The 24,096-nt window shown below is 38.7% G+C and overlaps 1 protein-coding gene across 1 annotated transcript in view; it reads left to right on the top strand.

The window, feature by feature from the left end:
• SOCS6 (suppressor of cytokine signaling 6) overlaps positions 1-23,771 on the top strand; it is a 36,677-nt gene extending 12,906 nt beyond the window's left edge. Inside the window, exon 3 of the mRNA XM_032422643.1 lies at positions 18,152-23,771. Coding sequence (XP_032278534.1) covers positions 18,277-19,884 — 1,608 coding nt within the window. The 5' untranslated portion in view covers positions 18,152-18,276 and the 3' untranslated portion in view covers positions 19,885-23,771. The remainder of the gene's footprint in view (positions 1-18,151) is intronic.
• Positions 23,772-24,096: the final 325 nt, after the last annotated feature.

The following is a 24,096-nucleotide window of genomic DNA, read 5'->3' as shown; positions in this document are numbered from 1 at the left end:
CTGCCCTGAGCACAGAGCCTGATGTGGGGCTCGAACTCAGGACCCTGAGATCATGACCTGAGCCGAAACCAAGAGTCAGACACTTAACCAGCTGAGCCACCCAGGTGTCCCAGATTGTTAAACTTTCTAAGGTTTGGCTTCCTCTTCTATTAAATGGAGATAAAGATATAAAGATAGTACCTTCCAATAGAGTTCTTATGAGGATTAAGAAGATTAATGTACATTTTTTCAGGATGTAGTCACCTCTGGGCAGTGGTTGTGCTGGTGTTGGTAATAGAAGTCGTATGGGGGGCAGAGGTAGTAACAGTGGTGGCAGGACCCCTCCTTCTTCCTCCTGGGTATCTCTCCTCTGGGGATAGCATCCAAACTCTGCCTTTGCAGCCCTTCCCTCAGTCTTCTGCAGATATCTGCTTGCTTATAGTCTGTACTGGAATCTACGGTCCTTGAGGGTAAGGTCTTTTTCATCTCTGCGCACGGCTGGAAGCATCTCCTTCTACTTTTCAAGGAAGTGCAGTGTCTTACCAGTGTCAGGACAAGGATGCCATCTGGAATGATAAATAAGGCAGGAGAGGGGGGCACAGAGTGGTTAAGGAAACCTAGAGAAATCACAGTGAATGATAAGAAGCACTTGCTATATGGGATATATGTGAGCCTAGGGAGCCCAGGTTGTCGAGGTCAGGGATTTGGGTTGGATAAGGTGTTCGTTCCTGGTGCACGTAAGGAACAGAGCCAGCAGAAGAGTCCCCCTTGTGAACAGGGAAGCAGAAGACTGAAGCATGAGAGTAAGTGCCTGGGATGGCACAGGGCATGAAGGGGGAGAAGTTTGCATCCTGAGAGGATGCGAGGGAGAATGGGGAACAGTTGGGGAAGGTGTGGGGAGAGATGGATTTAGGAAAACTTGTTGAGACCTTTGACCCTGAGGGTATCAGAGTCCTGCTTTTCTGGATAAGAGGTGACTGAAACACACAAATACATATTTTACCTAGACTGCGTGTTTTCTTCTCTCAGGGTGCAGTGGGGTGGTTGTTTTGTAGTAAAGTGAAATGTGCTCACTGGTTACAGAAAGATCTAATACAGGATTCCCCCACTATCTGAAAGCCGGGTGTTCCCGTGAAACCTTTTATGAGCCAAAATGGTATGTAAAATGAAGAAGTAGTTATCATTGATTTATATGGGAAATGTTTTGAGCATTTCCAGACTCCCCAAAATAACCTATTTTAGGCTTTTCTGATACCTTAAAACACATCTTGCCAACGGATGCACAGAACAAACCAAGAGAAAGCACACATGCTCACAGACACAGTTCAAAGCTCTGGGGGCCGGAGGCTGAGATGCTGAGTGCAGTTCCCGGGGAAGGCGCTGGGGGGCGCCGCGCTCGCTGTTTGAGTGAGTGCGGCCTCCCACCCTGCTCACTGCCAGACAAACACTGAATGCTGTTTCTGCCTTTTGCCTTTTCCATAAAAGCCAGAAATCCTCTGTGGATTTCTTTTGGTCAGCACAAACAGGTACTGATGTAGGTCTTTTTGTAAAAGTAACATGGCGTAAGGCGCAATTCAAAAAGCAGACAATACCTGTATAGAAAATAGCAGGCTGTTGGGGTTCCTGACTCCTTGTCCTGGTCACTAGAGTTGCAGTCATCGATACTGGATATTCTTTGAGACTTTTACTATATATATGTAGGTATATAAATACGTTTACAACATGGGATCATGTTTGCATTTTGTTCGGTAGCTTGCCCTTCACCGACAGTGTATTTGAATCTCTTTATCTGCATAGTATTCCCATTGTATTGGTGGATTATAATTTATTAAACTTGTCCACTGATTTTTGTTGTATATTATTCTTGTTTCCTGATATTTAGGTTAACTCCGCATTTTTGCCAAAATAGACTATTCAGTAAATTGTGTAGTGAATAAGTGGGCTCATTCTGTAGAATCCGTTCTTTGATCTTAAGCACACCCTTAATCTCTGCCTCAGCTTTCCCATCTATGCAGTGGGAATATTACTGTTTTGACTACTACTATTAGCTGCAAACACATACAGCCCTAATACGTGCTGCTTGGTGATGTTGTGAGGACACCCCATATATTAACACATTTAAACCTCACAACCGACCTGAGTGGTAGGTACCGTATTGTATTCCTGGACCCAGGAAATACATGAACTCATGCTTTGTTGTTCCAGAGTGCTTCCCACTGTGTTAGACTGCTTTCTGCACAGCACCGGACACACAGGGTCTAAGGATTAAATGAGATGCAGTATATTGAGAAGGCTTAAACCAAAGCCTGGCATGTATTAGGCTAATGCGTGGCCTGTATGTACCAGTACTAGGTAAGTGATCAAATAATAGTAGCTTTTAAAATTTTTAATGCTGTAGGGAACATAATTTTCCATATGCATGAGTATATATCCAAAACACAAATTCCTCATCACATAATTATTTCGTTAAAGCATATGTAAATTTAAGTTTTTGATAAATATTTTCAAATAATTCTCCACAAATTGTACCAATTTATACTTCAGCAGTGAGTTATGAGTGCTCAGTTTTTCATACCCTTGCCAACATTGTTAATTGATTTAACTTTTACAAACTCATAGGTGAGCAATATTATCGTTTTGTTTTCCTTTTTAGTGCATTTTTAAAGTTGAGATAGAATATACCCTACAGTGAGGGGCGCCTGGGTTGCTCAGTCAGGTAAGTATCTGACTCCCTGATTTCGGCTCAGGTCATGATCTCAGGGTCAGGCGATTGAGTTTTGTGTTGGGCTCGCACTCAGCGTGGAGTCTGCTTGTCCCTCTCCCTCTGCTCCCCACTCCCCACGTGTGTGTGTGCCTGCGCTCTCTCTCTCAAATAAATAAATAAAAATCTTTAGAATATACCTACAGTGAAAGTCAGCCTTTATAGTGTACAGTTTGTTGAGTTTTAACAAATATATTCAGTCATGTAACTACTACCGCAATCAAGATATAGAACAGTTCCGGGCACCCCGGATTCCTTTTAATTTCTTTGTTATGAGTGAATTGAAAATCTTCTAGGGTGATGATTGGCTACTTGAATTTGTTTTCTCCCTCTCTCGCTTGCTTGCTTTCTCACTTTCTTGCCTTTCTTCCTTCTTTCTTTTCTTCCGTTACTCTTTTTGTGTGAACTGTTCTTTTGTATATTGTGCCCATTTGCTTATAAGATTGTGTACCTTTCTCATACTGATTTCTAAGAGCACAGTCTGTGTTACAGAAATTAATCCTTTGTCATGTGTTTGCAGTTTTCTCCAGTTTATCTTTTGGCTTTAGTTATGCCATTCTTTTGGCTATCCAGAAATTTATAAATTTTGCATTGTTAGATTGTCATTCTTTTCCTCTATGGCTTCATGGTTTTATGTTATGCATAGAAAAGCTTTCTGCAGTGCGAAGATTTTTTAAAGATTTTTCTCCAACTTTTATTTTTTTATGTTTGCATATTTGATCCTTCTGCACAGTATTTTTATATAAGAAAGTAAAAGCTTTGCTTTCTCCACCACTCCCAAATGGTTATCCAACCCTCTCATCATCATTTCTTGAGTAACCCGTCTTTTTTTTCCCCTCCAGTTTTAAGCTATATGTTTTAATATCCTGTGCAGCTCATTGTCCCTCAGTTGTCCTTTAGGTTTTTTCTTACTCTTTTCCTTGTTTATATGTCCAAGTTAATTTCAATATAATTTTATCTGGTTTCTTGCAAATATCATTGATGTTTTCTTGGGATCTTGAGTAATGTTTTGACAGGATTTAATTGTTTTATCTAAGAATAAGATGTGTCTTTTTATATATTTAAATCTGTTATGATCCTCTGAGGAGTTTTGAAGTTTTTCATATAGTTGTGGACATTTTATAAAGATTAATTTCATCTGGGGCACCTGGGTGGCTCAGTCCGTTAAGCATCTGCCTTTGACTCAGGTCATGATCCCAGGGTCCTGGGATCAAGCACCAGTTGGGGCTCCTTGCTCAGCGGGAAGCTTGCTTCTCCCTCTGCCTGCCGCTCCCCCTGCCTGTGCTCTCTCCGCCCCCCCCACCCCGTTCAAATAAATAAGATCTTTAAAAAAAAAAATTTTCATCTTTTTTGAAACTATTTTAAATTGAATCTAGTCTTTTATTATATTTGCCTACCAGCTTTTAAAAAATAATTACTAGTGATTTTTACATATAAATTTTGTAAGCAGTCACTAGAGTGATTTTTTTGTTTGTTTTTTTTGTTTTTCCCCTAATAGTTGTTCAGCTGCATCTGTTGTATTCTAGGTAATCCCTCATGTCATCTGTAAATAATGACAATTTGTCTCCTCTTTTCCAATATTTATACTTACTTTTTACTCTTGTCTAATTAATTAGCTACTATGTTGAAAATAATGCTAATTAATACTTGATAATTGGCATCTTTGTTGCTGGCTTTCAACATTTCTTTATTATTCATATGACTTAATTTTGTTATATATGGCATGTTAAATGTCCATCTACTTCTATTTTACAGGTTTTTTTTTAAAGATTTTATATATTTATTCGACAGAGAGAGTGAGAGAAGAGTACAAGCAGGGAGGAGTAGTAGAGGGAGAGAGAGAAGCAGGCCTCCCGCTGAGTAGGGAGCCTGATGTGGGGCTCAATCCCAAGACCCTGAGATCATGACCTGAGCCGCAGGCAGACACTCAACCATCTGAGCCACCCAGGCGCCCCTATTTTACAGTTTTTTTTGAGGGGGTTAGGGTTAGGATTGATGTTTTTTTTTTTTTTTTTTTTCTGATTTTTTTTTTTGTGTGTGTGATTTATAGCTGTGGTCATATGATTTTGCTCCTTTGCTTTATGGTAAATTATAATAAATTTACAAATAATCAGCTGTGCTGGCAATCCTGGGATGTACCTTACCTAGTTGAACTGTTTCCCCTCACCACTCTGGTGTTTACTGATATTTACGATTTGTATTTCAGTATTGGTAAGTGAGATCAGTGGGGGGTTTTTTTGTTTTGTTTTGTTTTTAATGTGTTGTCTTTGTCTACTGGTGGTATCAATGTTCTTTGGCTTCAGAAATAAATTTGGGAGGTTTCTTTTTCTATGTCCTGAAGTAGTTTAGTGAGTATTGTATTTCATGTTTTTAGTGACTTGTCCCTTTTTCTCCCTGAAGGAAGAGAGGGCCATGGTAGTTCTTTGAGAACTTTCTCAAGTTCTTTGACAACTTTTAGTCTCTTTTGGATTCCTGCCTCTTGTGAGGCAAATTTTGGTAATATATTTTTGCCATAAAATTACCCATTTCATCTAAATTTCAAATTTTTATTGAGTTTCAAAGTACCCTTACATATTTTGATTTCTTGTGGATCTATAGTTACTTCATTTCTAGTTCATATAAATACAATTTTCCTTTTTTCTTGATTATGACAGCCAGTTGTTCATCAATTAAGTTTTTTGTGGTTTGACCAAAGAATCAACTCTTATAATGCTTACTACTGCTATTTTTTTATTTTCTGATTCGTTAATTTGTGTTTTCATCTTTTTGGGGGTGTTCTCATTGCTGACTTCCAGAGTTGAATGCATACTTTGTTTCTTTTAATTCCTTACTATTTATTTTTATTTATTTATGTTTAAATTCCTTACTGTTTAGTTTTGTAAACCTTTAAGGTTTTGAAGTTTTCTGGGAGCACAGTTACAGGGTCTTGCAGAATTGTGTAGTTTGATCGGTCGCATTTCCATTATGTTAGTATATGAAGAGTATACCATTTTCGTTCTCTTTTGAGATTTCCTCTTTGATTCAAGAGGATGTTTGGTAATTTTTATTTTTCTGTTTTCTTTTTCAGTTTTTATTGTCTTGTGGTCATTTGAGGAGATATTTCTTTCTTTCTTTTTTTTTTTTTAGAGGTGGGGGAGGGACAGGGAGAGAGAGAGAGAATCCCAAGCAGGCTTCTCACCCAGTGGAGCCCAACGTGGGGCTCAGTCTCATCATCCTCAGATCAGGACCTGAGCTGAAACGAAGAGTCCGACGCCTAGCTGACTGAGCCACCCAGGTGCCCCAATGAGATATTTCTGATTTTTCGATTTACTGATATTTTCATTGTGGCCTAATATATTGTCACATTTGGTAACTATACCATGAGTTCTTGAAAAGCAGATGTATTTTCACTTTTTAGAGTACAGAATCCATATATTTAATAGATAAAGTAATTATGTAATTTAAATCTGCTATTCTTCATTTTCATTTATTTTCTTGGGTTGAAAGAGATATTTTAATGTTCCATTTTATGTGTAAAGATTTTTTTAAGATTGATTTATTTTAGAGAGAGAAAGAGAGGGAGAGAGCATGAGTGGGAGAAGCAGAGGGAGAGAAGGAATTTCAAGGAACTCTGTGCTTAGTGTGGAGCCTGTCTCGGGCGGCTCAGTCTCATGACCCTGAGATCATGACCTCAGCCGAAACCAAGAGTTGAACGCTTAACCTAAGACTGTGCCATCCAGGCATCCCTGCATGTAAAGATTTTTGCCATTTTTATTTTCTTTGTGGATTATACCTTATGTAATGTGCCCTTTTTTATTTGCATGACCATTTTTCTTGAATGTATCACTATCTTGTTATTGTTACAGTTTCTTTCTTATTAAGTAAGCATATTCCTTTTTTCATTCTTTTCTGTTAGAGGATTTTTCCTGAAGCAATTAAGGTTGGTGTTTGTTAGTTAATTGAAAAACTTCACTTAAGTGTGGACTCATGTTTTTTTTTTTTGGACTCATGTATTTTTAAACATCTCATTTTTAATTGAAACTAGTAAATATGCACTCTTTCATTAATTTCCCTATGTAGGACCAGTGTCTTTTCTTTAAATATCTATTGACTGAATTCTATCAGTCTGAATAATGTAAAGGATGTCCTTAAATAATATATTATATGTGATTTCCAATTTGGCACTCTTTTAAGTAGAAGTTAATCATATTTACAAAGCAATCTTTGTACAAAGACCTACATTTTTTTTAAAGTACTGTTTTCCTGGACTTTGAGTGGTTTTGTTTACACTTAATTCCACAGAAAATTTTTTTAGCCATTTGCATTTATTTAGTGTTTGCAAATCAATTATTTTTGTAGGAAGAACTTAAAAAAATATTTATTCGTTTGCATGCTTAAAACATGCAGTGAATTTAAATTCAGAAAAGTTTGGATGAGCATCAGTCATACCCAGGACGTATTTTATGTAATGGGGATATAGCCAGCGACAAAGACTGATAACATTCCTGATCTCAAGTAGAATTCAAGTAAATATGATTCACTAGATAGAATAGGATAATCGCAGGAATGCTGAAGAAAAGGATAGTTCGATAGTGGCTAATAGAGATTTTACGGGGTTTGAAGTATTCTGAGACCATTGGTTTTAGTGTGTTTCATATATGACGGGATTTTTAAAACCAGACCTGAAAATCTTTTTTCTAATAGTTGAGTTTATCTGAGTCATATTTATTGGCATAACAAACATTGGGACCTAAATTCTGTCATATTTCATGTAATATTGGCCATTGCCCTTATTTTTTTGGTATTATATCATCTACTTTCCCTCCTCTCTCTTCCCTTTCTGGAAGGATTTTATTATCTGTTCTTTATTTTTCCTTTTTTATAAAGTTAATGGCAAGTAGTGTACTGGCAGATTCAGGAACAATGGAGTAGAATCCAGGGAACTGAAATGGAAGGGCATGAACCGTGGCTTGCTAAGAAACTGGCAGTCTTCAGGGCAGAGAGACAATAGTGAAACTCCTTACCTTGCTAACTTCTTATGTGGATGCCTTGCTTACCTTAAAGTCTTTCTCTTTGTTCTTTTAAACTGTCTTCACAGATAGTTTAAGCTGGTAGTTCTAAGTATGGTCTGTGGATCCCCTTTGATAATGAGGCTAGAACATAATTTGCCGTTCTCTGAGGGTGCAGAAGCAATGGCGGATAAAATTGGTGGTGCCCTCCCACAGCCACGGCTGTGGCAGCAGCTGTGATGGTTTGAACTTTCATAGCAGTCTCCTGTTCTTCACCTCTAAGCACTTGTAGTAAAAAGAAAATCACAGTTACGTTTAAGAATGTCACTGAGGAAGCTGTTAAAATTGTTACATTTATTAAATCTTGACCCTGAGTACACATCTTTTCAAAATGCTTGTGATGAAATGCGTATGTGTAGAGCATGCTTTCTACCACAGCCTAATGGAAGAAGGGTGTCTCAGGGGAAGCGCTTGTGCTGTTGTTGGAGATGCTGAAATGTAGCTACTCTTCATGAAACACCACTTTTACCTCAAAGAACTGTTGACAGGGGCGCCTGGCTGGCTCAGTCGGTAGAGCATGCAACTCTTGATCTTGGGGTCTTGAGTTCAAGCCCCACGTTGGGCAAAGCACTTACTTAAAAAAAAAACCTAAATAAATTTAACAAATAAAAGAACCATTGGCAAACTACGGTTTTTCAGCTTCTGGTTTTCAGTAGATACAGTCTCATAAATTCACTGACAGTATTGGTGTCAATGATAAATCCAGGCTTTCAAGCAAAAATTAGAATTGTGGAAAACTTGTGTCTCCCACTGTTAGTTTACTGCTTCCCAGTGCTTAGACTTTCCTGATGGGATCAGTCAGTGGTGATGTTAACAAATGGGATTTTTTGATATTGTGTAATGAAATCACTAATATATGATATTATAAAATCATACATACCTGGAAGATTGATTCAAAATGCAAGGTTAGACCAATGGATTTGAATGCAGTAGAGTAAAGAAGTTATCTAAAGGGTTTCAGATTTCCCTTAGTTAGTGCAACTAACTTGTTAAGAAACTATCACTTGTTGATTTTTGGTATAATATCACAGGAAAGAATATCCACGGTTATATGAAAAGATTATTAAAGAAAATATTTCTCCCTTTCCCAGCTATATATCTGTAGGAGGTTGGATTTTCTCATTATACTTTAACTGAAAAAACATATTGTAACAGATTGAATGCAGATGGGAACATGAGAGTTCAGCTGTCTTTAGTCAGAAAAACGATTTACAGTAAAGTAAAACTGTGCCACTTGTCTCATTGAATTTTTATTGTTTGGGTAAATATATTTATTTTTCAGGAAAATGTTATTTATGTTAACATGTAATGAGTATATTGTCATTGAAAAATGAATAAATAGGGGCGCCTGGGTGGCTCAGGCGTTGAATGTCTGCCTTCAGCTCAGGTCATGATCCCAGGGTCCTGGGATCGAGCACTGCATCGGGCTCCCTGCTCCGCGGGAAGCCTGCTTCTCCCTCTCCCACTGCCCCTGCTTGTGTTCCCTCTCTCGCTGTCTCTCTCTCTGTCAAATAAATAAAATCTTAAAAAAAAAAAAAAAAGAAATATTTTAAAGTCTCAGTTTTAATTTCTAGCAGGGTAAGTTTCAGTAGATAAAACCCACATAGACAGAGCTTTTGGTGGTCTTAAGTAATTTGTAAGAGGATGAAGAGGTCCCCAGGCCAGAAAGTTGGGAACCGCTGATTTAGCAGCAGGATGACTGCATGCCATCCCGTGACGGGGGAAGAAATGAAGCTTTGGTGTAGCAACCACGTTCAGATTCCACATCTGCGCTCTCCTCGCGACAAATAACTTTGTTGGGCAGGTTTTAATTTCTCTGAGACCTGGTTTCCTCCTTTGTAAACTGGCAATAATAAAGCTGTTTGACTTGTTGAATGTTAAGTAGTTGATGTTGTATTTTGGATGTTTTTATTCGGTGTTTTAATGTCAGGCATGACTGTCTCCAATCATTCCTTAAAAAAAAGGCTGGGAAATTGTTTGAAGATGTTATCTTCTGCCCATATGAATAAAGTATTCATGTCTAAAACCTTTTCCCTTGAACCCTTATACACATTTTCAAGTATATGTGTAAACTTAAAATTTTACAATTAGAAAAGCGGTAAAACTAATTCAGAACATTTACTTAGGCATGATGAGACAGATGGTAATCCTATAAAAAGATGACATATATTTTTGGAAGTGCAAACAGAAAAACAGATACTCTTAAAGCTTCCAGAGTGATCTTTGCCTAGAAGATGAAGGGAAGAGATAAAAGGCCATATGGCCTAATAGAACTTTTTATAGTTTTTTAATGTCTAGGATTGATTTTTGTTTATTTAATGTTAATGTTGAGTTGCATATGGATTGGTAGTTGAAAATGGAATAATTATCAAGTAGATAATTACCAAGTACTTTTGCTCTGGTTGTCAGTCTCTTTTTTCTACAAATGGGATGCAGTAGTGGGAAGCAGAGCCATTTGAACCCTAAGTTTAGTGAGGTTAATTTAAATGTGAATATGTATCCCCCAGAACCAGTTACCAGTTCTGCTGCTGGGGCAGTTGTATACATCATGTTGCCTCTCACCGTGGAGCAGCCTTCTCCTTCATTTCACTGCTGTGTTCACTCGGCACATTTTTATTGAGTGCCTTTTTTGGGCCAGGTATGTACTAGGTGCTGGGGATAAAATGTCCAGAAAAAAAAAAATTGACATGGTCTTTGCTTTCATGTAGAGTGTAGATAGTCTGCTGGGGTGAGAGTCATTAATCACATGTTTAAAACAGACAGATCTGAGTACACATCCGAGATGAAAATTCTAGGCAGGAGAGGTATGCAGTATTCTGAGGTCCTGTAATTGGGGGATTTCACTTACTCAGGAAGAGCAGAATGTGGTTCCTTGAGGAATTGATGGATAAGCTGAGGTGTGAAGGAATTAGTTGAGAGGAAAATGAAAAAAAAAATTTCATATCACAGGGGCAGTATGTTAAAAGTTCTGTGTTGAGTGAGAATATGATGAATACGAATGCTTTCAATGTGACTGGAGGAGAAATCAAGTAAAGAACAGCCACACCGTGTTCAGGAGTTTAGTAACTTTATCGTAAATAATGGCAAATTATGGTTTGAGGTAGGGAGTGTGGGAGGTGAAGGTGGGCAGGGTATCTGATCACCATACCTGATTAGGTTTGTGTGCCTAAGATGCATTTACTCATAGTGAGCACCTCCTACACCATTGGTATGGTCCTAGACTCTTGGGAGGCATCAGTGGATAATGCGGAGTTAAAATCCCTACTTTTGTGAAGCTTATGTTCTTTAACTCCTGGAGGGGGAGAAAGACAGCATAATAAATGAGAAATGTTATCGAATGCTAGAAAAAAACACAACGCAGCAAGAGGGTTTGTATGGCAGTTCACATGCCCTGTCAGGGCAGGTCTCTCAAAGAAGGTGACAGCTGAGCAAAGACTTGACGGAAGTGAGGGGTTAGCTGTGTGGTATTTGCAGAAGCACCAATGCCCTAAATGTCAGCAGGTTGGGGGTATTCTCAGAGCATCAGGTGGAGGAGAGGGCAAGTGTAAGAATGGGAGAGTCGCATTATGGCGGGCCTTACCACTGTAAAGACTTGTGCTTTTTACGGAGGCAAATGGAAGACATTTGGGGTTTTACTCTTCTTGTAGTTTGTCAGTTGGATTCCAGAAAGAGCAGAGTGTCCGTGGATGGATTAGGGTATATTGCCTCCATACAGGCTGCCCCGATCCTCCACCGTACTCTTTCTTATTCAGGCCTGCTTTCCACATCATGTTCTGGAGCTTTCTTCAGCTTCTGTACCTACTTTTCAAAACTTAGCTAATTATGGGTCTCTAAAGCTTAGGCTTACAGTATGTGGCATGTCCTCCCGATGTTTTCCACCCAACCCCAAGATGAATCTGTATGTATTTCTACTGTATTATCTGTGTCTGCACACCTTCACGCATGCACGTACACGTTTCTAACATAATGACTAGTATATTCATAACTGAGGACCCAGCAGCGTTTGCAGCTCTAAGTGTTTCCTGTCAGAGATCATGTTTAAACCAATTAATAATTTTTAATGAGGTTGAATGTTACTGTCACTAAAACTACATCACGGAGTGGGACATTATCAAGAATGACTTGTAAATGGAAGTTAGATATTAATAAAACCTTTGCATGCAGTTGATTTATGTTTGACTCTCTCCAGTGTTCATATGTTGAACCTGAAATTCTCTCAACCCAACCATTGTTGAAAAATTGAAGAGGTGTGTAGTCTACCAGGGAAACTTGGATAGTCCTCTCCTAGAGCTACAAGTAGTTCCAAGTAATTGTTTTAATATCTTACATTTTATGAAGAAACTACTCATCTATTTTTTGGGTAAGGAAATTGGAGACCCCTGGGTTTTGTTTTTGATTTTGTTTTTGCCATCCAAGTTACAGTCCTACTGGGTTTGTATGTGTATGTATGTTGAAGAGGATGATATGTGGGCTCAAAACTGGGAAATGCATATTTTAACTAGAACATGTTGATATTTGAAACCTTTTTATTCTTTTTTAAAAAGATTTCTTTCTTTTTAGAAAGAGCACGTGCACGTACACATAGTAGGGGGAGGGACAAAGAGAGGGAGAGAGAGAATCTTAAGCAGACTTCCCGCTGAGCGTGGAGCCCCACCTGGGGCTCAGTCTCACAACCCTGAGATCATGACCTGAGCCAGAATCAAGAGTCAGGCCCTTAACTGACTGAGCCACCCAGGCACCCTGAAAACCTTTTCATTCTTCTGAATGCGCTTAGACCCAAATACCTTGATGTGCCGTCTCATGCCCCACCACTCTTCACACCATACACTTGGGGCACAGCTGGCTTCTGTGTTTGCATCTGCACTTCCCACCTCGGCCCAGAGCTTGCCCTTCCCTCAGTCCAGACAGGTGTTCTTTCCACCTCAGCCTTCCTTTGCATGACTGGCCTTGGCCTAAATATTGGCTTGTCAGAGAGGCCTTGGAGGGGTCTTCGGTGTTTATGGAATCTAGAGTAGGAACCTCCGGTATTCTCTGCTTGCTTCCTTTTCCTTCATGGTATCTGTCACAGTTACTAATTATCAAGTCTTCCTTGGTTTACTTGTTTCCTGTCTGTGCTGCCCAGACAGCCTCTCCCAAAATAGTGACCACGGTGATGGCACGAGCCACTGGGCTATGGTACTGCCAGGGGCTGTTCTTCTTTCCACTTACAAGGTTTTCTCTGAAGACAGACTTTTTTGTGGGTCAAGACTCCTTTGAGTATCTGATGATAGTGATGAAAAGAACAAGGACAAAATGTTTGCTCTGAGTTCAGGGGCTTCTCAGAGCCACTAAGACCTGCTTGTGGATTTTACCCACACCCTAACGTCAGGCAGTCAAGGTGCAGCTGGGAAGCTAAGTTAGGAGTCACCATATACCCTCCCCTGTCTCTTTGTTTACAGTCTAGTCTGACTGACAGCTTTTAATTGTTGGTCATGTTCAAAGTTTACTGTTAAAGGATGCTGTATCAGACTGTCTCTGTCCAGCCTTGTCCTATCATTTCCTTGACCTCTCTTGGAGCTCACAGATATCATCTCTTAGTTTTGTATCAAGCAGCTTAACTTCTCTTGGATCTGATGGAGTATCTTACACATGGAGGGGGGAAAGACTGTAGAGGGCTTTATGAAAAGTAGCTTACAACAGAAAGGAAGTCCGTAGTACCTACTGTAAGATTCAGATACTTTGTACAACTTTTATTTCTTGATGATAGCATGATTCATATATTGATAATGCCATGAATGCTCTGTTTTTCACCCATGCTCAACTTTCAGAAAGCAAAAAATTTTTTATTTTTAGATGTACTTCTGTAACTATGTGGAAGTAAGTAATTGGGGGAGTGGCATTTAGTATTTTTACTTCTTTCTCTTGACTAGTATTTATTTGGTAGAATTTCTTCAGTAGCCTTTACATGCCTGAACACGGAACACGTGCCATGTGAAAGTGTGGGAATAGATTCTGTGTGGTAGAACTTGTCACTGATTGGCAGGTGTTTTTCCATGTGGACTTTTTAGATGGAATTGCCAGTCCTGCATCATTTGTAATAATGACTTTTGATTTTGCAGAAGATCAGTTGCTCCATTTTGATAAGAGGAGATTTAGCCAGTTTTGTACAGTGTGATTTCCCTATCCCATCATTCCTATCATTTACTTAATAGTCAAGGAATATTTATTTGGCATCAAAGAATTTAAGCAGTATATATTAAATATGTAATGGTAGTTCCTGGAATATAAAAATGAATGAGACATGGTCTCTATCTTCAAGCACTACAATCTGGGGAATAAGATATGAATAGAATATGCAAGCAATTCTAGGTCACTATGTGACATACTATTAAATAAGTGCAGGTTGAGTATTTGGAGTTCAGAGAAGGGAGAGAGAACTCCCCTCTGGCTGGGTGATCAGAACAGATTTCAGGAAGAATATTTTTTTCAGGAATTATCTGAAAGGTGGATTAGGAAAAAGAAAGAGAACATTTATCAGGAGGAGGGAATAGCATACGCAGGCACAGAAGCGGGAAAACAAAAGCCTTTGTTATTAAGATCAAAACTGAGCTAACACTTTACACCATTCTTAGAAAATTAACTGGGCCTGTGGGTCAGGCTTTAGGTTGATTTACATTTTTGGGTTTGAGAGACGTTGGAGTGACACTCCAGACAGACCATATATAAGCCATTCTGCATGTTGATCCATTGACCTAGTTTGTCAAGAATTTGCTGATTTTCCATAATTATTGCAAACAGTACTTTCTTTGCAACATGCCTGTTACTGGGGCTGAACATGTTTGTTTTGTCTCATGTTTGCATCCTTTAGTTTTATGTTTTATAGCTATTGGTAATTAAGTTTTCTTAATCTCTGTGTGAACTGATGCCCAGTTCTTTTATGAACAAACTTGGATTCATTGTGCTAGTGAGCCAGAAAATTATCACTAACACAGGAGGTTTTATTAGTCCACAGGTCACCATTTCAGCCTGTTAAGACAAATAAATGCAATTTCTACTGCTATGAAGAATTGTACTTAAAAGTTCTCTCTGGGAGCACCTGGGTGGCTTAGTCATTAGGTGTCTGCCTTCAGCTGGGGTCGTGATCCTGGGATCCTGGGATCGAACCCCGCATCCGTCTCCCTGCTCAGTGGGGAGACTGCTTCTCCCTCTCCCTCTGCCTGCAGCTCCCCCTGCTTGCTCTCTCTCTCTCTCTCTCTCAAGTAGATAAATAAAATCTTAAAAAAAAAAAAGTTCTCTTTGATTGAGTGAAGTTAATAGACCTTTCAGTATACTTAGGTTGTCCTGTTTTTCTTAGCTTCACAAAAGAATTTGACAGATGATCTCAGTCCCTTTGTGGTATCTTTTGAACTGAAGTTTTATTGTTTTTTTTTTTAAGTTTTTATTTTTTAAAGTAATCTCTACACCCAACATAGGGCTCAAACTTACAACCCCAAGATCAAGAGTCACATGCTCTTCATACTGAGCCAGCCAGGCACCCCTGATTTTATTCTTTATCCTTTTTGTGCCTTGATTAAGACATGTTATTCCTATCTCAAAGTCTTAAAGATACTTTATATTTTGTTCTAACTAAAATGAGATTTTCACAATTAGATTTTAATCTACTTATAAATTTATTTTCACTGCTGGGGTGAGGTATGGCATCCAGTTTTCTCATTTTTCCAGATGTATAACCAGTCGTCTTCATGCCGAGGACTGAATTGTGTCCTTTGCCATGGGTTTGCTTTCTGTCACGTGTCAGGTTTCCATGTATGCATGGACCTGCTTCTGTGTGTGATAGTGTTTCTTTATTTGCAAAGATTTCTGCAGATATTTCCATGGCACACACATATGTAGTATTACAGAATTATTTTATGTTACTCTGGAGTAGTATTAGTTGCAGCAGAATATATAACTGACTTCAAGGCATTTTTAAAAAACTTCATACTGTCATGAAGGACGTGCACATGCAATGTACAGATTTTCATGAAGATACATACGTCTGCCTTCCTAAAATATTTCTGTAGAAAGGCAAGTTGATATGATAATTAGTATGGAAATGCTAAGTGTGGTAGGTTCTGTGACATCATTGGTTGACGACTCCTGGAGTGGTCACGTAGTTGGCGGTGCGGGTTGCCGTGATCAGGGCCCAGGGCTTGCTCATCCACAAGCCCATGGATTGGGCTCATGTGATGCAAACACGTTATGCTGATTTTTACCAGAAAGCCATTTTGTTCATTTTTACTTACTATTTATTATTTCCATGATATGCAGAATATTGGCTCCTTTCTATTGATTTTTTTTCTTGTTGACCTTTTAAAATTTCAACATAATTTTACACATTTTGTTATTCCCGAGTGAACAGCTTATTTTACTTTACTTGCATTTCATATCAGCCTCTTTCTAATGACAGGTCGTAATTCATCTTAATCATATATCAACAAAATCTCTAAAGTCCGCTGCGTGGCGGTTTTATACTTACGTACCTATCACAGCCACGGTGTGTGGATTGTTATTCTTATCAGAAGAGATTCCGTATTGGAATCTCTCTTTGGCTACAAAACCTATACTGTCTACTCAAAAGGAGTGACTTGCCAACTAAAGTGTATTGTCATTATATTCTCCATTTCATGTTTATGAATGGCCATATTTTTGTCAAACAAATTAAAATTGTTAATAACTTAAATATTACATGTTTATGCTTAGGTGGAAGATAATGGTACTTGGATAGTGAGTTCATCTAATATACAACTTAATATGTTTAACTTAATGTGTTTAAAAGTAACTGGCGCTCCAAGTACTTATATGCATTTTATTTTTTACAACTTGCTCGAAAACATGGTACATGACAGTAAGACTTTTTAAAATTCCTTTTTCCTTTATGGAGATGCTATTGCTGATCCCCTGATAGATTGTCTGATGTGAGTGGTTTTTATTAAAAATGGTTCATGCAGATTTTATGTGCACAGTAACCAAATCCTATCTATCTGTAAAGTAAATGTTTGTAAGATATCTCTCCCCTCAGTTCCCACCGTGTTATCATCAGTATATTACTAATTGGTTTGTCTTATAATTTATCCATTCATACATCTCTCTGTGCTACTCGATTATGAGGCCATAAACGGTTTATTAATCTGCATATGACCGTACCGTGCTGGGTATGTAGCAGGGACTTAGGAAATGCATAGTGAATTCGTGAGTGTCATCAAGCTTAGAGGTATAGTCTTTTGCCAAGAAACAGAGTGGTGCTAAACTGATGGGTGGGGAGATTGGAAGCTTGCTCTTAGTTTTATTAGCATTTTGCTCAAGTCAAGCTAATCATCCTGTTAGGGCATTATACTTTGATGGTTGTAGAAACTGCAGAGCTCGGACAGAGAGGAAATAAAACATTATGTGTAGTTTAAACAGAAGATCTTTGCAAAGCAGTTACAAATGTTATCAGTATTACTTCTGGGACCAAAATTTTTCCCTATAAGATGACATTCAGAAAGTCTTTGCAGAATTAAAATCCTATCTTTTCAATGGTGGAATGTTGTACAAGATAGTTTAGAAAATACATTCTTAGATCCGAAGTAAAAATTTGCCAGGGGAAACTACAAAAAAAAAAAGAAGAGGAAGAAATAATCATTCTGGAAATATGCTTCATCATCTTCTTCAAAAGAGACCGACACTTAGACGAATCCGGCTTTCGCTGGGTGTGCCCCCGAGGTGAGTGTGTCTCAGGCTGCGCTGGGCACCGGGAGGGCGAAGCCGGAGAGTCTTCCTCTCGGAACTCAGAGGCATAAAGGGCCATCTCTGGACTTTCTCCAGGTTATCCCAGATGATGGGATTCTTCTTACGGATTTTTACAGATGTTTAAATATTTGCAAGTGTGCATAAACTGTTGAGGCATCAGCCAGACTGGTTATTCTGCCAGTTCGACTCGGTGTCGCCTTCACTGAGTGTGTGCTGTTGGGGCTGCAGGCTGGCGGCTGGGGACAGGCCGGGGACAGTGCGAGTCCGTGCAGAAGCTGAGCAGCGGTCTAGCGGAGTCGTGTTAGGAAGGACAAGAATATGGACTCTTGCTCAAAAGCAAGGTGCAAAAAGGAACGAGGAAGATGAGGGTTTTTCTTTAGGCATTATGAGATGTTGGTCAGACGCTGACCACACAGTGGGCTGTGAGCTCTTCCTGTGCCGGGGCTGGGGGGTGGGGGTGGGAGCGCCCCCGCGCTAGCAGAGCTAACCGTGTTGCGAGCACACTCACGTGGCCTCGTTCAGAAGCTAAAGGATTGAAACTGATTAAAATAAAACTGCTGTGGAAATATTTTGTAATGTGACTTTTTTTTAAATTTTATGTTTTATTTTTTAGAGAATGGCTCCAAAGGGTGTATGAAGCTGGAACAGTACGTAGATGCAGCATTGCAGCCTCACCAGGTGTGTGAGGGGAGTATTCCGCAGAGAACGTGATCCTCTTGGAGTAGGTAACTAGTCATAATGAAGAAAATCAGTCTTAAAACCTTCCGAAAATCTTTCAACTTGAATAAAAGTAAAGAAGAAACGGATTTCATGGTAGTCCAGCAACCATCACTCGCCAGCGATTTTGGAAAAGACGATTCCTTATTCGGTAGCTGCTATGGTAAAGATATGGCCAGCTGTGATATCAACAACGAAGACGAGAAAGGTGGAAAAAGCCGATCAAAAAGTGAAAGCCTCATGGGTACGTTGAAACGGCGGCTGTCTGCGAAACAGAAGCAGAAGGGCAAGGGCGGTGCGGCCTCTGGGGGTTCTGCCGACGAGGACACCTTTTCCTCGTCCTCGGCGCCCCTGGTCTTCAAGGATGTGCGCGCTCAGAGGCCCATCAGGTCCACGTCGCTCCGCAGCCATCACTACAGCCCCACGCCGTGGCCCCTGCGCCCTACAAACTCGGAGGAGACGTGCATCAAAATGGAGGTGAGAGTCAAAGCCTTGGTTCACTCTTCCAGTCCGAGCCCGGCCCTGAATGGTGTTCGGAAGGATTTTCACGACCTTCAGTCTGAAACCGTGTGCCAGGACCAGAGTAATTCCCTCAAGAGTTCGGAATCTCAGAATGGAGACCTGCATCTTCACCTTGATGAACATGTGCCTGTAGTTATCGGACTTATGCCTCAGGACTACATTCAGTATACTGTGCCTTTAGATGAGGGGATGTACCCTTTGGAAGGATCGCGTAGCTATTGTCTGGACAGTTCTTCTCCCATGGAAGTCTCTGCGGTCCCTCCACCAGTGGGAGGGAGCTCCTTCGCCGAGGACGAGAATCAGGTAGACCAGGACCTCGTGGTGGCCCCGGAGATCTTTGTGGATCAGGCGGTGAGTGGCTTGTTGATTGGCACCACGGGAGTCATGTTGCAGAGCCCCAGAGCGAGTCATGACGACGCACCCCCACTCTCACCGTTGCTACCTCCAATGCAGACCAATCAAATCCAAAGGAACTTCAGTGGGCTCACCGGCACAGATGCCCACGTGGCTGAAAGTATGCGCTGTCATTTGAATTTTGATCCTAACTCTGCCCCTGGGGTTGCAAGAGTATATGATTCCGTGCAGAGCAGTGGTCCCATGGTGGTGACAAGCCTTACAGAGGAGCTGAAAAAACTCGCGAAACAAGGATGGTACTGGGGACCCATCACACGCTGGGAGGCAGAAGGGAAGCTAGCAAATGTGCCAGATGGCTCTTTCCTTGTTCGGGATAGTTCTGATGACCGTTACCTTTTGAGCTTGAGCTTTCGCTCCCATGGCAAAACACTTCACACGAGAATTGAACACTCCAATGGTAGGTTTAGCTTTTATGAACAGCCGGATGTGGAAGGACATACATCTATAGTTGATCTAATTGAGCATTCAATCAGGGACTCTGAAAATGGAGCTTTTTGTTATTCAAGATCTCGGTTGCCTGGATCTGCAACTTACCCGGTCAGACTGACCAATCCCGTATCACGGTTCATGCAGGTGCGTTCTTTGCAGTACCTGTGTCGCTTTGTTATACGTCAGTATACCAGAATAGACTTGATTCAGAAACTGCCTTTGCCAAACAAAATGAAGGATTACTTACAGGAGAAGCACTACTGAAAGATTATGAGAACCCTGCATCTTGCACTTTGGGAATAAGAAAAAGAGATTGAAATACAGTTTACAAACTTTCATTGCTATCAAAATTTTTTGCTGCCATACTATTTCAGTTTTATGTGTAAAAGTAATCAATTTGTTTAGGGGTGGGGAAGTGTCAGCAAGGTGTCTTGGGTTTATTTTGGTTCTTTAAAAAGGGAAGTCTTGAGGTTTTGGAAGTGTGAATTATCTTTCATAAATGTGCAGAATAATCACAATGTGAATTATCAGATTCTCCTTAACCACCCCCCCAAGTCCTTTGCTGCTATCCACTATGATTTTTATGCATTAAAAGCACATTTCATGTGTATTCAACCCTAAGTAAAGTTGAATGAAACTTACAGAATGAATATTGTTATGTCTCTTTAAATGGCCCGTTTTCAAAGATCGTGTTGAATAAACATACCCGTATGATAAAACGCAGAATTTACACATACACTGAAAATGATTTTTAATCTCATACTTCAGAAAGATTTATTTAGAACTATGATTTGACATAATCTTGGGTATTGGAATGCAGATCTGCAACATATCTTTTACAACACTTATTTCTAAATTGTTTTTGAGGTTGTGCTTTTTCTGGTTGTGAAAAGTTGAATTTTTCTGTTGCCTTCATTTTCATCTTGTGGTTTGTCTATTTTAATAAATGGCCTTACATGAAAAAAAATCATAAAGAAGTGTATATCGCCAATTTAGAAATTGTTGCCTTTTCTGTCATTAAGCTCTGGTACAAATTGGAATACCATAAAAAGACCTATGGGACTAGAACTATTATTGAAAAGATTCTAGATGATCATAGTTTCCTGTGATAGAAATTTTGTTGTGTTAATTATACTTTCTTCGGTAAAGTGTTTTATCTGTGATTTCTTTAGCTTAGCCACCATTTTATTTGGGTGAACTTAATGTAGAACTGATTTTCATAAAAGGACTAGATTCTCTTGCAACATTTAAGTTTATATAAAGTTTTAAATTGATTTGAATAGAAAACCTTGTTTTAGAGTTGGATTTATATTCTTCTTTTACGTAGTCACTATGAAGATGTGCTAGATTTGACCCTTCCTTCTCTCCACCAAAAAAACAAAAAACCTGATGACTTTAGTTGAAAAATTGTGGGACTTGTGGAGCATCCTGTCAGAAGAATATTGAAACCATATCAGGTATATGGAAGTCTTGTTGCCTACCATATATACTGCCATTTAAAAATAGGTGTTTTGTTTTGTTTTGTTTTAAATTTAGCTAAGTGTTAAGTAAATTGGCAAGCATCATTAGTTGTTTTATCTCTGATTCAGTTGCTTGGGTTGGGGGACAGAGAGGAGTGTGTTATCCCCAGTACTTTTGTTCTTTTGAAATTCAGTGTTTATTTGCTTCAGTGAGTGTTTTGGAAGCACCCCATCTAGAAAATGTTTCCATCTCAGATGAAACATATAATTTAAGACATTTCTTCCTTTGCCACTCAGTTTTCCTATCTCTTACCCCTCAATTGAAAGTAAAAGTAAAGGTCTTAAGTCACCCTTAATGGCTTTGTCATTCAGACACACCAGTATCCCTGTTTTCTGTTGCTGTTGTTGTTTCTGTTTTTTAGGGTCAGAACTGAGAAAAACCAAGAAAAGGCACAATAATATCGTGTTATGGTATTTTGACTTAAAGGGGAAAAGGTACTTAATTTTGGTGGAATGTTGATTGTACCTTGTCACAAAGACTCCTCTTTCATTTTCTAATATGTTTTCACCTAATAAGATGGAATATGGAGTATACTGTAATAATATAATTTAAGTGTTCACTATAAGCTATTTGGATTAAGAATTATTACAGAGTTGTAAACTTATCAAATTAATGCAAGACATTTAAACTATTTTTTTGCAAAACTATTTATTTTTAAACAATTTAAAATATATCTAGGGTGAGTTAAAAGCCCCTGTGCATCTATATTAGATGGCAGGTATTGTCACAGAGTCACTGTGTATTAATAATAAATGTTGGGATGGCTTCTCTGTGTTTCTAGAAGCATTTACATGTACTCTTTGTGAGATCATGGTGCACAGAGGTCTTTGGACTGCCCTGAACCCTGTCTTATCATGTGGGCATAGCCTGCTCCCCACGTGTTCCTCATGATACCATGTGTTCAAGATCTAGCTGTTTAGTTTCAAGTTAAGATTATTTTGATTTTCATCTACATGTTTTTAAAATTGTGTTTTGTGTTTTATGGAGGGCAAGTCTTGATGCTGTTCTAATTCAGAAAGCCAGTTTTTTATGTGCTTTAATACTTTAAGGTGAAATGCCCTATTCTAATCCAGTTTGAAATTGCTAGGGCCTGATAGTGTGTCGATAAAATAAAAGTATTTGCCAACAAATTATTTACAAACAAAGGAGTATTGCAATATTTTCTGCTTTTGTGTAGAGAGAACCATTTGGCGTAGGCAGCACAACATAATGTGAAAGACTGGCTTTATAGGATCCTAAAATAAAATAGTCTTTAAAAATGGAAAGGAGAAGAGAGAGAAGTCTCCATCCTGTAGTTTGGTCCAGATACCATTTGGGTGAATTTCTGGATTCTACTGAATGGCAGTTTAGATGGCGTGGGCACAACCTGTAAGTGATTTTTAAATATGTACTTCTAAAAAATCTGAGCTCAAGGCAAGAAAGAGAAAACAGGAAAGCTGTATCCTTTTGCCGCAGTAAATGAATCAGAGTCGTTTTTTTTAAATCAAGCATTTCGTCACAAAACACGATAGAGGCCAGAAGCTAATTCTAGGCTTACTAGGACACTATTAGGCATTTTTATAAATAATAAGAAAGCATAGAAAGTACTTGAAAAATATCTCATTCTTTCTAAGGAAAACTGTTCTCTTTCTACTTGGTGCAATAATCTGAAAATCTAGAAGGTCAAAAACATATCACAGGAAATGATCATAGAACTAAAAATAGTTTATAAGGAAACCGGCCACAAGGGCAACCATCTTGCTGTTGAAGAAAATCATGTGCCAAAAGGCTAAATCATTGGCATATAGGAAGTAAACATAAAGTATACATTATAATTTCTGAGCCAGTATTACTGAAACAGGATAAAAATTACTGAAATCTTAAATAGGGTATATGGAGTGTCCCTGCTAGTGCTACTAATCTAAATATCTTAACGATGCTTTCAGAAACGCCACTTTTAATCATTGTACATTTCACATTCTGTAGGAGATAATTTGCTTCATGAATGATTCAAAATAATATATATTAAATCTTAATGGCTTGTCATCAAATGTGAAATCTTAATTTGAAAATGAAATCACACTACCAGCAATAGACCGTTCTGTTGAAAACCCTAATAAGGAACAGTTGCCAGTTCCATAAATAACTATAAATTCCAAAATAAAGTATTGGTACGTTAGTAATCACAAATTTGGCTCCTTTTACTACTTTTTAAAATCCTTTTAAGAAGGGTTTTTTTAATAAGCATTCTTTTTATCGATCAGTCATAAAATGGTGAATGTGTTAGTTGCTGTTTCTGAAAAGTGATCCAAACTCTACATCCAGAGATGATGAAGAATTCTTATAGAATTTTGTAATAAGTATACATGTTGGGTTAAAGAAATTTTATAGTCGTTGGAGTGCCATGAAATTAATACTTGCAATCCAGATTGCTGTAGTTTACACTTTTTCTGTATGTTTCAAATCAGGTGTGTACCATTTGTACTGAGAACACCACAGAATGAATTATCCAAAGTCCATTGATTTTAATATGTGTTTTGGTTTGTAAACAAATTATAGTAATTTCTTGCACATTTTTGGAAATTAATTGTATAAGAATTTATGTATCTGCTTCTAGATACAGTGTGTAAATAAAAATTTCGTTCACAAGATCTGCCTTTTAGTCTATTTAATAACCTGGATACAGAGTCTGATTTTAATTAAATCAGGTTAACTAGATAGTTTCTGGATGCCCCATAAACTGGGCGGAGACTGGAGGGTAGGGACCAGCAAATTTAGTAAAAAAAAGTTAGGAAAAAGTGAAATAGTGTTGCTCATGGGAGACATGAAATGAATTAGGAATCAGCTAATGTTCCTACTGTCCTAAAAGCTTTCAGCATAGAGGTGGGAGTGAGCTGGCAGAACATCTACTAGACCAAGACTACTAGAAATGAGCATGGTAATAAAACTTCACTGGAAGAAGGTGTTGCTGAAATA

The sequence above is a fragment of the Phoca vitulina genome, unplaced genomic scaffold (assembly GCF_004348235.1).
Source record: "Phoca vitulina isolate PV1807 unplaced genomic scaffold, GSC_HSeal_1.0 scaffold27, whole genome shotgun sequence".
In the NCBI taxonomy this organism is placed as follows: Eukaryota; Metazoa; Chordata; class Mammalia; order Carnivora; family Phocidae; genus Phoca; species Phoca vitulina.
The sequence above is the reverse complement of the archived record's forward strand: the minus strand, read 5'-3'. Positions and strand labels throughout refer to the sequence as shown.